The 14,289-nt window shown below is 32.9% G+C and overlaps 2 protein-coding genes across 4 annotated transcripts in view; one reads left to right on the forward strand and one right to left on the reverse strand.

Annotated features, from left to right (window-relative positions):
• Nucleotides 1–14,289, forward strand: part of LOC118179705 (gelsolin, cytoplasmic-like) — a 301,004-nt gene that overhangs the window by 278,392 nt on the left and 8,323 nt on the right. The window lies entirely within an intron of this gene.
• Strump (WASH complex subunit strump) overlaps nt 1–14,289 on the reverse strand; it is a 272,405-nt gene that overhangs the window by 24,683 nt on the left and 233,433 nt on the right. For both annotated transcript variants that reach the window (XM_085825272.1, XM_085825271.1), the window contains one exon: nt 2,826–2,916. In XM_085825272.1, the coding sequence (XP_085681398.1) occupies nt 2,826–2,916 (91 nt within the window). The remainder of the gene's footprint in view (nt 1–2,825; nt 2,917–14,289) is intronic.

The following is a 14,289-nucleotide window of genomic DNA, read 5'->3' on the forward strand; positions in this document are numbered from 1 at the left end:
AATAAGCCGCCACCTGCAGCATACAGACACTGCTGTGCAAAGATGTTGGTAGCAATGGTTGCTACAAGGAAATTGCCAATGAAATGAAGGCTCCGGAAGGCCAAGGAGCACAAATTCCACCACCTTGTGGTGCTAGTTCTGAGGCGGGGTTACGCTCACAAAGGCCTTTAAGAGGTTTGCCTTTGAGCCCACAACATCGGCAAAGTCGTTTAAAGTGGTGTCGCAGCCGATCATCATAGCCGCCATCAGACTGGCATCGTACAGTGTTCAGCGATGAATTCCGCTTCACTCTTGAAGCAGATGACCACCGTGTTTGGTCCCAATCAGCTTTTGTTTTACAAAGGCATACAGCTATAATCCCTGGTGTGATGGTGTGGGATGCTATTTCTTATGACAGCAGGTCATCTTTAGTCATCCTCCATACATCTTTAACAGCTCAACGATATGTTGATACCATCCTGTGGTCAGTTGCAATACCCTTCATGGCACGTCATCCTTGGTCTATTTTCCAACAAGATAATGCCACATACCACTCACATATCTCTAGACTGTTTGCGTGCGGTTGATACTCTTCCTTAGCCAGCAAGGTCACCAGACCTTTCACCAATCGAGGATGTCTGGGGCATAGTAGGCCGTTAGATTGGGTAACCACAAAATATCGCAGAACTGGAGGGATAACTGATGAACGCATGGCAGAATGACATTAAGAAGCTCTACCACTCCTTCCCTCGACAAATTCAAGTATGCATTGCTGCCAGGGCCGGTTCGACCAACTACTAATTTGAATACTGAATGGGTGATTGTGAGCCATGAACAGGTACTATGACCTTGATTTTTTAATCATTTTATTATCTGTGTATGAGTTATACACATATTCAATTTCATCAAGAACAACCACTTCCTTCATGGTGCTTCGATTCTTTTTTGCAAAAGAGTGTATTTAACTTCCTTTGTAATATATCTAACAAGCACGTAAAAAGCTTTGAATCACAAATACATAAAAGAAAATTTTTATTTCTCATCACAACTGTTCATTCAATCTGATTATATAGATGGATACAGAAGATGGTCTGGAAAATGTAAAACAAAGCACACATACGCTTATCTATTTTGCATTTCCTATATCCATCAGAAATGTGTAGATGTGTACAATTGTTTTCTTCTCACACATACAAGGAAAACAAGATGTTAGAAAATCTTGGTAACAGTTTTGTTTGCTCATTGAGACAATTTTATTTTAATTTTAAAGGTTAATATTAAAACAGGGTATATTTAATATTTACTGCAGTCAGTCATTTTAACTGCAGTTTTTTTTTAATTGCACATTTTAAATGAGAAGAGAAATTATGATTTATTGAAAACCTTTTTTTTTTTTTTAATATGTAATAAAATGCAGAACATTTTAGTACAAGATTTGTGTATAGTTTACAACACAAAAAGTTATAATTATTAGATGCAAACATAATAAACTAATATTTAATATTTTAACTAATAAATAATAAACGTGTGCAATATTTAACCTTAATTTAGGTTTAATTCCAAGTAAAAATGCTTCAAAGAAAATCACACATGGATCTTTTAAAGTGAAAAGCAACATGCATCAAACTGCCACTTGAATTAAAAGAGCATTTTAATTTGAGATCAGCAATACCCAAAGGCTGGATTTCCCCCATTTTTAACATAAAATTAATTCAAAATTTACTTTTAAAACACATTTAATTTAGTAACAAACATATATGCAATAGAAGACCATAAATTCACAGAGATTATGACCTGAAATAGAAGAGATTTCAGATCATAAATAACAAATAATTAAACTCAGTCTGGAAAAAAGAATAAATGAAAGATGTAAATGTAACATACATGTAAAAATTAAATTTGTTTTTGTCATTTTTATACAGTTATGTATATTAAATATATAGACAGAATCGACTTCAATTAATTTTATAATGAAATACACATATATGTACTATACTTTTAGATAAAAAGAAAATGAAATTAAAAAACATAAAAAAATTATTTGTTTATCAAAAATATGGTTCATATTAGTTTGTTTCAAAACTTTATAACATTCTAACATTAAGATTCCTTAACCCCAACCAAAAAATTAAGCAGAATAATTATTTTCCAATCAGTTAAAATAATTTTGATGTTCTAAATTCTTTCTTGAACTTCATTTATTTATTTTATTACTAACATGGAAATTGTTAGTTTATTTAGGATTTGTCATTCTGATATCCCCCAAAAAGATAATTTTGATTGTTATAATTGAAAATTCAACTCTTTTAATTTAGCCTGATTAAAACAGCATAGATGTAATCCTCAATGAAAAGTACCAAATCAGTTATGTTTGGTAAAACATTTATTCGATGACAGTTGTAAAAGTGATTATCAATAGAATTGTAGCTTAAATAAATACTCAAAAAGGAAAATTTTCACCAACAATTGTCTAAGCCTTCTTTCTGTATGTTCCCAACTAAAAAGCAATCTTAATATTCAAAGTCACCCATAATGGCACTTTTTCAACTCAGTCTTTTCACTTTCGCTTAAATTTTATTATTTCTTCTTCTAAACCAACAAGCAGCAGAAAACCTCTTCCATAACTGATGTTTTTCTTTGTTCTGATGTCATTACATATGTACTTATTATTAATTTGAAAACTTCTATGGTTTTGCTTTCTTATTAATTATGAATTTCACTGTTGAAATCTGATAGGCTGTACAGATTTCAAGTCAGTGGATTTTAGGTCTTCTGATGTACACATCACAGAAAGGTATAAATATGAAGTAAATTTAAACAGCACTACATAATTCAACATTACTTACCTGAATTAATGAAAACAACTTCAAACTAACCACTTCATTATGAGTCTTAAAATCATACCATGTTGTTGTCTGGTCAATATACACAGTAATTCTAAAGGTAAAATGTATATATTTAGGAAATTTGTTTTACCTAATAAACGTACATCAAAACATGCATAAGAGTGAAATTGACAAAAATAATAATCAAGATAGGAATAAATGAGGAAGAGCATTATGGGTCATACTTTCTCAGACACAAATTATGCCTCTGATTTGCTCGAATAGAAAATGAGTTTGTATGAAATAAATTCCTTCAGAATATTAACCTAATTAGCTTGAGCACACTGAAAGGTTCTTTGTACTGAACTGGAACTAAGACTCAAATGTCGATTACGATTTTGACATACTTTTCTGTAGTGTTGCAATCATATTTAAGTTTATTTTGCAAGTTGTGTGCCATAAAAAAGTAAAATGTTTGTATAAACAAACAGTCATATAAAACAGAATATGTAGAATAAACAGAAATATGTAGAAAGTAACTGTATGTATTTAAATGTTAATAAGTTACTTTAGGAATGCTCATCTTTCTTTAAGATTATAGCGATTTTTTTTCCATTTAAAGAGAAATAAATATGAATAAAGAATAAATTTTGAGCATGGTTTCTAAGGAGAGTAAAAGGAGAGTAATACATACTACATATCCAATAATGATTTAAAAAAAGGATAAATTTAAGTTTTCAACTTTATAACTATTATAAGAAAGGGAAGAAGTGACAGAGGACGGCAAGGTCTTATGACAACATTTAGTCTCATGAAAAGTGACACGAACTCTTCATTTATAGCAGCGGTTACATAATATGCTCGAATGTTCTCAAAAGTACTGGTCTAGGTCGAAAGCACTGGTCCTGAAATTGTGGAAAGTTACTTAGAGGTTACCAGTTAATGTAGAACAAAGCCATCATATTTTTTATAGAAAACATTCAGGACAATGCCCTATCATAACTCATGATCTTTCTCATATAATTAGAAACTTTTTAATTATATAATTTTACAATGGAACCTACGATTTATAAATAAACATATAATTTATAAGTAAATATCTAATTTTAGAACTATAAGATAATAGTATCTATACTAATACTAAATAATAAATTCAAATAATAAAATTCCTCAATTTTCTTCAAAATGTTCATTGAAAAGTGAAATTTTTGTTTTAAAGTCCTTTTCATAAAAATAGTTGAAGTCGAATGAAAATACTGGTTCAAGTCTCTTGATGTCAATAAATCCACAAGATAAAAATAAGTCCACAACACTTTTTGCAATGAAGATGGTTCCATAGTAAGTTTTGAATAGGAGATGTTTAAAAATTTTATGGGGAACATCTTGTCATATAAAACTTAAAAGATATACAATTTATGCGTAATGTACTACTTGCATTCATTCTTCTCATTGTAGGTAATCAAGAATACATTGGCATATTTTAAAGCAATATAAAAATTCAATACAAAACATTATAATATAATACCTTAAGAAAATTATTCAATATAAATCTCTAATAATATGATGCAATATTATAATAAGACAATAACACCTTGAAATAAATCTTTGGCATGTACTCTCCAACAAATCAGCATTGACTAATTTGCTGATGTTTAGGGGGTGCTTAAGTACAAAATATCAAAAAAACCTCCATTGCCTAGTAAAAGGTAACTGGTTTTTGGCATTGTACATTGTATCAAAGTGTTCTGTAAAAAATACAAAATACTACAAAATAAAATTTAAGACAAATAATTTGTGTACTCAAGTTAAAGTCTCTTTTAAAATTTTGGAAACTAAAAATGAATATTATCCTACAACAAGAAGAAAGAAAAGAAAATTTTATTACAGAATTATGTAGGAAAGAATAAGAAATTTTTTTTCTAAAATTATGTGAAAAATATGTGTTTTTGTGTGTGTCTGTGTCTGGTAACACTTCTGTGCTAAACTATGATCAGAGGATGGTGGGTGGTATGGAAAATATGCAACAACTCAAGCCAGTTTCTTAACCATAGTCGACTCTCCTAACAATAAAATAAAAAGATAAAAATTTTGAGGGGGTGTTAGGAGTATTACCTAGAAGGGGGGCATTGGGCATGTGCTATTACTTCTTACTTCCTCTTTAAAGAGAGGACACAAGAAGTAATACACATAATGTAATATCTAGTGTCGGAAAAAAATATAGAAACATTTGTCTTTACTGAGAATCTGGTATGAGGGCCAGATTTTCAATGCAATGCAAAAATGGGTTAGAATTTTCCCTCTCCTCATCTCCTGGGCGAAGGGGGCTGTATACAACAAATTTTGAAAGGGAAAACTCTAGGAAGCAGGAAAGGAGCCAGACTGGGAAACGATCAAGATCGAGAAAATAATTTGTCATACTTAGGGTATAGGTCTAAATCAAGTATAAAAAGGACATATTCGGGGAAAAATTTAATAGAGAATTTTGAAAAATTAAAGTAAAATTAATTTTGGACAGAGATAGGAATTCTAATATTTCTAACAGTTAATTTAAATTCACTTGCCGGATTAAAAGGTCTTAGTCTGGCTGATTGAGCAATTTCTGATTTCTTTTTTTGTTTGAGGATTAGGTTTATCAATTTCGTAAGTAACTTCAGAATATTGTTTTAAAATTTTATAAAGTCCTGAGAAAGGAGGAGAAAGTTTACGTGTATTTGGATATTGAAATTCTTCATTATTCTAAATCATTTTAAAATTACTAGGTTTATAATGCGTAACATATCTTTCTTTATTTACATTATGATAATCATCAGATCTTTTTTGAGCAATTTTTCTAGCCTCTTCTATTGGTGGATACAATTCTTGATTTTGAAGTAAGGAATCATAAGGTAATTTTCCATACATTAAGTATGAAGGTGAGAATTTTGTTACAAAATGAGGAGTGTTATAATATTCTTCAGTTACTTGGAGTAATAATTTTGTCCATGCAGTATTACCTTGATAAGAATTTAGTTTACATTTTAATATAATTATAATTATTTGATTAACACTTTCAACTTTACCATTAGTTTGGAGTCTATTTGCAGTAGTTAAGTCAGTCGTTAATTCGGACACCCATAATCCGGAATGATCTATAATCCGAACCTCAAAGCAACAAACTTTTCTCAAAACAAAAACGGATGCACGTTTAATGTATAACGGACGGTATAAGCTAAGCTAAGCTAAAATTATCTAATTCAGTTAATGTTGCAGATTGCGTTGTTCCTTAATCTTTGAATTGGATCTGGCTTATTATTTTTTTCAGACTGTTAGAGAAATTTTATAAAAGTAAGCTTGAACTTTTGATTATGTCAAATAGAATTTCAGATACATATTTACTAACATGTAAAGGATCTACAAAGTGAAAGTATGTTTTGAAATCCGAAATCTGTTTATCAATTTCACGCTGCTCTGCGGCAGGGGGGAGGGGGAGAAATGCCGCGGCACGCAATGAATTGGAAGTTGATCTGTTAGCATTATCTTCAGGGCAGATGTTTTTATTTTATTTGGCTTATAATTCCTTATTAAATGTAGTATTTCATCTCGACGTACTCCATCTTTGTGGAACTTTGTAACTAAACAAGAAATTATGTCTGTTTAATAGAATTAAAGAGAAAGTATTATCACATGAAACGAAGCAACTTAAACAACTTACATTGAAAGAAATGTTTAATAAAGTAAACAAATAAATATAAAGCTTTTCTTTTTGTAAATTTTGATACCCTTTAGATTATAATTGTTCTTTATTTATAAATTATGGTTTCATATTTTTAATTTTGTAATTTCTGCATGCCATCTTACCAGATTTAAACTGATGATCTATAATCCAGAATCACCGAAGTCCCGACAAATCCGGATTAACGACTTTTGACTGTAATTATTTTACATTATGATTCCTTAAAAAGTGCTTAAATTTTGAAGATGTAAAAGCAGCATTCCTATCATTTAAAATTTTCTTTGCTACCTGAATTTGAAAAATTTGTCTTAAGCAATTTATCTAAGTATCATTAGTTACACTTGTAGAAGCAAAAGTCCAAATATATCTGGTTGCATGATCAATAATTATGTGAATATACTTTTTAGTAGAATTACAATAATTTAAACCACCCACCACAGAACACAGAAATTTGATTAGATAAATAAAATAATTTGCTATTCGATTTATCTTCAATTGGTTCAAATTTTTTACCAATACACTTAAAAATATTGTAAAAGAATGTTTACCTGGGAACCTGTGTCAATAATCAGTGGTAGATTTTGTTGTCCAATTTGGACATTAACTTTAAAATAGCATCACTTTTCTGTTCATTTTTTGGCATTGTATTGCGATAGCTTAAAGAAGGTACTGGTTGAAATTAAGCGGCCTATACAGATACTGCATTGGTTGTGGTCGCACACTTCTGAAATTTGGATACAAATGTGGATTTGATTGAAATGGTCATACAGAATATCTAAATGGTTCTTGCCTAGGAGTAATAAATCTGTGATCTCTATATGCACTTGGTACTTCCTCCAGTGGCACTGAAATTTGGAATAGTTTGCGAGCTATCTCATTCCATTTTTTCAGAGTATTTAATTTCTTAATAGTTCATGACATGAGCTGGGCTTTGGGAAAACCCTGATTGAGGGCTTCCTTCGACCATTGTAGCATCATTCAATTTTAAATTGGATCTATATCTTAATTTATTAGGAAAGTAGATATCAATATTATTAATTTTTTTGTATTTGACAGATACAAAGCCATTAAATGTTATTACCTCTCCAATGGAAAAGTATGTATTGAATTTTTCTTTTAACTGATTGGCAGTCTTTTTCTAAGTACTCGTGAAAGAAGTACGCGAGTGCTTCTCCTCTCAGACCCTCCGAGAATACACGCAGTCCTTATCTTGGATATTTTTTGCTTCACATTTCTTTTCGAATAGTAAAATATAATTATCCACGGGAATCTCACTTTTGGAGCCATAAAAAATTTGAAACTGAAATTTGGTTATATCTATAGTGGTTGTCGCTTCTTGAGTATTTGTTGGCATTGCAGCTTTAGCTCTTGTTTCAATTTTTTTTCTTTTTAAACACCGATAATCAGTTTGTAAAAATTCAAATTTGAAGCACTAGTCTTTATTATTGAATATAATTTCACATTACTAGAATTTTTTTCACCAATCACTTTACACTGAACACATAACACTTGGTACTGGCACACACATCATTAGACAAAAACGTGACGTCACACTCGGTGACACTATTTAAACACTGCACACACCATGAGGATTTAACGGCATATCACAGCACACTTGAAAGATGCCTAATTTTTTAACTGAGAAAAAGCACAGGGAAATTCTGTCTGCAAATGATTGACACTATGCGATGTCCTTGACCCGCTTTATAGTAGACAGTGAATGTAGAAGCGCATTAGAAATAAACCCAGAAGAGTTGTTTTTCCACATAAAGGATACTGCCAGGATTGAAAAATGTAATATTTTCAGTAGATTGGCATTGGAAATGATGAAGCTTAGCAACCTGGTCACTGCGCTTGGGTGTGGTCGTGGCAGAGTGGAAAACATCAGCATTGAAGACACAGAAAAATTTAACTTTATAGCTCCATATCTTTATTAAATGCAAATGGCGGATCATTATTCTTTCAAATTCTCCAAAACTACATATCCAATAATGATTTAAATTAGAAATAAGGTTAAATTTAAGCTTTCAACTTCATAACTATTCTAATAAAGGGAAGACAAAGCGACAGAAGATAGCAAGGTCTAATGGCAGCGATGGCAGGGAGCAGTCTCATGAAAAGTGGCCCGAACTCTTCATTTATAGCAGCAGTAACATGCTCAAATGTTCTCGAAAGTACTGGTCTAGGGGGAAAATTCTAAAATTGCTGAAAGTTACTTGGTTGCCTGTTTGCATAGAGCAAGGCCATCATATTTTTTATATTTAACATATATATTTACTTGAGATAAGTCAAAAATTATACAGGCTGAATTTTTATAAAATATTTTAATAATCTTTATTGTTTAATGTGTTGCATTACATAAAAATCCCAAATGGATGTTTTTGCCATATATATTTATTTGAGGTAAGTGAAAAATTACATTACTCTAGAACTGATTATTTTATAAAAATATTTAAAGAAAATATTAAAAAAAAAACTGATAAAGTTTTAAAATTAACTTTGATAACTATCTGAGTGCTCCTCTCATAATCTACCAAAAATTGGAACAAATGTACGAAAAATTTAAATTATGCGAATGTTTTTGCAAAGTCCTATGCTCAGCAGTGCAAACTGCCCATCCCCATAGGGCAATGCATCCAGTTAGCGTGTCATCTCGAGAAAGCGGTTTGGTAACTGAGCTGCGTGTCACAAACTGGTTATGGAATGAAATAACAATTACAGAATTTAGACTCCAAGAGTACTAAAACAAATTTCTTGATACCAGACAATTTTAATGTAATGCAATAGGCTATATTATCACATGAAGTAACTCTGAAGGATAGGTAATGAAGTATCTTTTGAAGGCTAACCCAACTTTTCTAGCCCATACACTTTTCTGGAAGAAGCAAGTTACTGCTAATCCTCCAATTTGCAAAAGGTTTGGCTCAAAAAATCTAAATTCCCCCAAACCGGTATGAGAATGAGGTATTTTCTTGATTAAAATACCAAAATGCCTCTTGCATTTTATACCTGGAATCTTTCTCTTTAACTCTTTCGCATCGAAGTCACCCAAAGCGCCCGAGCATTCAGACATCGGCTGGACGCCCGAAACACCTGAATAATTTCCTACCGAGTGCTTTCACCCATCACGTTACTTCATTACTCATTGCTTTCAGGTGTTGTTAAATCACACGTCAATCATTCTTTTGAAGCTACTAAAAGTAGCTTCCTTGTTTCCTTTGTTCCTTCCTTTCCTTTGTTTACTGTCAGTGTTTAGCTTTTGATGCTCGAAGTTGCAATCCCGTCCCAAGGGGGAACTTTACGCAGTGTCAAAGCGTCGAAGAAAGAAGTTCTCGCTTTACTTAAGTAAGGCTATTGTTAGCACTGTAGTATTCAACTTGTCATGGGGGAAGGAAAAGCATTCCAGGAGAAATTCTTAGATACGGGCGTTTTCGATGTTTGGGGAATTGAGATTTTGTCCTCTCTCGATATGAAAGAGTTAAATATACTGTTTTCATTTCTTGAACATATTTCAAGATGCAAGTATATATATATATAATTATTTGTGCAAAAAATATTCTAGGTCATACGTATACAGGATGTTTCATAGATCATGGGACAAACTTGGAGGGGTGGGGGAGTGTACTAAAACATGCATTTTTTTTATAGGAACGTAGGGTCTAAAGTGACGGGTTAAAGCAGGAATGAAAAAAAAAAAAAAAAAAAAAAAAAAAAAAAAGACACAAGAGGAAAATGTGTTTATGTATAAAATCAACGCAAAGTGCTTTTTTGTAGTACAGTACACAATAAATGTTCAAAATTGCGACCATCAGCAGTAATACATGCTTGGTAATGTTGCAGAAGGCACTGACGGTCATTTTGAAAGACAGGCATTTCGCGCTTGCTTGCAGCCGCAATGGATAGTCGTGCAACGAGGTCCTCTGGTGAATCAATGGGAGTCTCGTAAAAGTTGTTCTTCAGATGGTCCCATAAAAAAAAAAAAAAAAAAAAAAAACAAGCTAGATAAATCTGGCAAACGGGGAGGCCATCAAATGGGTCCACCACGGCCAATCCATTGGCCCGGAAATGTCTCATCCAAGTAATTGCGGACACGCACGTCTTTATGGGCTGGTGCGAATTATGCTGCAACCACATGCAATCACAAACGACATCCCGACAGCTACGGGTGCAGCAATTCCCGTAGCACCTCTTGCAGAAAAATATGATAACATAAACTATTTGTACGTGAAGGTAAGAGGTATGGGCCTATAAGGTAGTCGTTAACAATACCCGCCCACACATTCACGGAGAAGCAGCTTTGGAATGCATGTGGACGTTTGCTGTGTGGATTATGAGTTGCCCACATGCGTATGTTGTGGCTATTGAAGATGTTGTCTTGTGAGAAAGTTGCCTCGTCCGTAAATAGCACATCCGATGAGAAATACGCCTGCACCGCACATTGCTGCAAGAACCAATGACAGAAATGAACTCAAAGGGTAATCTGTCTTTTTCAAGGCTTGGATTCTCTCCAAATGGTATAATGGGTGCAAACCATTTTCATGCAATACTCTCCAAAAGATGGAATGACTCAGTTGCAGACGACATGCAATAGCTCTTGTACTTGTCTGAGGTGATTCATGCACAATGTTCAAGATGGGTTCTTAAACGCGAGGCTGTCGTGCACTTCTTATTCCACTCCTAGTATCAGAGGAGGCTTCAGATGATCCGTTTTCACACAAAGACCAATGCAACCTCTCAAACATTGTGTGCTTCAGCATACGCCTGTTCGTAAACCGTTCCTGGTACAACTGTAGCTCTACTCTGCCGCTCCCATTAGCAGCACCATACATGAGATGCATATTAGCTTTTTCCCTGTGCGTAAACTCACCAATCACGCTCGACATCAGAGTTGCGAATGATCCTCTGATGCATTGGATCATGGTTTGTCCTGCTGACTACCACTGCATTGCCAGTCAATCACAGCTGTAGTTCCTATTACTGTTAGTGTTCCCTTTTTTGAACTTTTATTGTGAATACTGTATTGCTGCAAAGATGCACTTTGTGTTGATTTTGTACATTTTCCTCTCGTGTCGTTTTTTGCATTCCTGCCTTAACCCGTCACTTTAGACCCTACATTCCCATACAGAAAATGCATGTTTTAGTATGCTCCACCACCCCTCCAAGTTTGTCCCATGATCTATGAAACACCCTGTATATATATGTAAGATAAAAAAAAAATATGATGGCTTTGCTCTTTGCGAACCAGCAACCTTTAATTAATTTTCTGCAATTCAGGATCGTCCCCTAACCCAGTACCTTCTAGAACATTCGCACGTATTACATAATCTCCTCATATAAATGCTGCATCATAAGTTTTTCTACATTTTTCTAGAAGCTACTGTTACATAACCTTTCATATAAATGCTGCGTCATAAGTTCTCCTACACAGATGCCTTCTCGCCTTCGTCCTGCTAACGCTTCCGCTATGCTCCTCTTTGTTAGAACGTATTAAAGTCATTCCTATCTAATAGTTCAATTACTGAATAAGTTATTTGATTAACTCCATCTGGAAAAAGTCATCTGCTCTAAATTAAAATAAACATATGCTTGCTGTTAAAAGTGAAAAGTCCTGAGTCGTCATTTTTTTCTGTCTTTCAATCATTCCAGCTTCGTCAACCATCTACCAGAACGTGTAATGGAACAGTCTCACCATTCGTCCACGATGTGTTGGAATAACTGAAAACATTACAGTTATTAATTAGCTGGCAGGATTTATCCTCTACATGGGAAAAAAGCTCCTGGATTTATTTCTAATGCGCTTCTAAATTCAACAGTGGGTCAAGGACAGTGTGTGATCGTCTTATGCTTTTGCGATTTTTTCCAGTGATGCTTAAGTGTTTTACCTCGCTTCCAAAGTTATGCGTTTTATCAAGTGCTTCTAAAGTGATTGATTTTAGTGTTCAAATTGATATGTATGTGAACTCTTAAATTCAAGTTTTGTGATTAGAATGCTAACACGCTCAAAAACGGCAAAAATGTCAACTCATAAGCAAGAATCCGTAGCTATTGTGGATACAGTGAAATTTCAATTCCCCATTTTTGATGGCACAAGTACAAATTTTCCAATAGACAAATATCTTCTATTGTTTGAAGAGAAATGTGCCGCAAAGAACATTTCAGAAAAGGAAAAGAAATTTGTTTCCTCAGAGTGTATTAGAGGAAAGGCTTTAGCCCTCTATTTACGTGATTGTTTAGATAAAGACTGAAACAACATAAAGGATATTTTCGAGACATACTTCACAACATCGGAATCTGTTACTTTTAATGATTTTGTGTCTTTAAAATACGAGAAATTTAATAATATTGATTTTTATTTTTGTAATAAGTTGAAATTAGGAACCAGCTTGAAACTACCTGATTCCACAATGGTGGAAGCACTTACGGAAGGACTTCCTGAGTCTCAAAGAATGCTGTTAACAGTGCAAAAAATAGACACACCGAAAGACTTGATTACTCTTGCTAGGAAACTGTTTCCAGTTCAGATGCCGTTGGATGGTCTAGGAAATAGTAATTATCAATTTGTTTCTCCAAGGCAAACTGTTCCGAGGTGCTATTATCCCAGACCAGTGCAAGCCACTCCTTATCAAAGTTTTCGTAGTGTGAGACCTTTTAATTATCAACAAGTGCAATACCGACCTCGTATGGTATCGGCCAATTCGATATCCACAATTACCTGCTATTAACTCTAACACGGTTCCTAAAAGAGAAGTTAAAAAATGATATTACTTTAAAGTGAATGTCCAAATTGGACAGGAGAAAATTCCCAGTATTATTGATACGGGATCGCAAATTAATGTTTTACCGTTAAAAATTTTTAACAAAATTGGTGATAAATTTAGAGAAATTTCAGTGAAATCCCATGATAAAATATTTTCAATATCTACTCAAGTTCATAAAGAGAAAATAATCAAAATAAAGTGTAAAGTAGGTAAAATAGAAAATAATGTGATATTTTACGTAGTAGATTCAAATTTGAATTATTTATTGCTTTTATCACCATGTGTTTCATTATTTAAATTACAATTGAATTTTCATAATTATGAAGTGTATCAGCTTGGAAAACAGGTAAGTAAAAATGTTAAAGTAGACAAGTTTTTCCAAAATAATTATGTATGTAAAAATGATATCAGTGCTGAACAATCCAGTAAAAATTTTGATAATAGCGAAAATTTTGTATGTAAAAATGATCTTAGTACTAAAAATTGTGGTAATTATTTTGAAAATACTAAACATTCTGATAGTAAATTACAGAAACTGTTGAATGATTATAATCATATATTTGCAAAAAGTAAATATGATGTTGGTTTTATAAGGGTTGAACCTCCCAGAGTTATATTAACTTCTGAATTACCAATAGCCTATAGACCATATAGAGTATCTCCTAAAGATAATAGTGAAATTAAAAAAACAAATAGATGAATTGTTAAAAGCTGGAATTATTAAACCTTCTTATAGTCCTTATGCTGCTCCTGTAACTTTAGCTTATAAGCGAGATGAGCAGTCCAGAAGCAGATTGTGTATTGATTTTAGGAAGCTTAACCAAATTACTAAAACTGATTCTGAACTTATTCCTAGAATTGATGCTGTATTAGATCAATTAACAAATGCAAAAATCTTTTCTACATTGGATGTAAGATAAAAAAAAAAAAAAAATACGATGGCTTTGCTCTTTGCGAACCAGCAACCTTTAATTAATTTTCTGCAATTCAGGATCGTCCCTTAACCCAGTACCTT

This window comes from Stegodyphus dumicola, chromosome 10 (assembly GCF_044657685.1).
Source record: "Stegodyphus dumicola isolate Sdum_Otavi_A_Nest chromosome 10, ASM4465768v1".
Lineage (NCBI taxonomy): Eukaryota > Metazoa > Arthropoda > Arachnida > Araneae > Eresidae > Stegodyphus > Stegodyphus dumicola.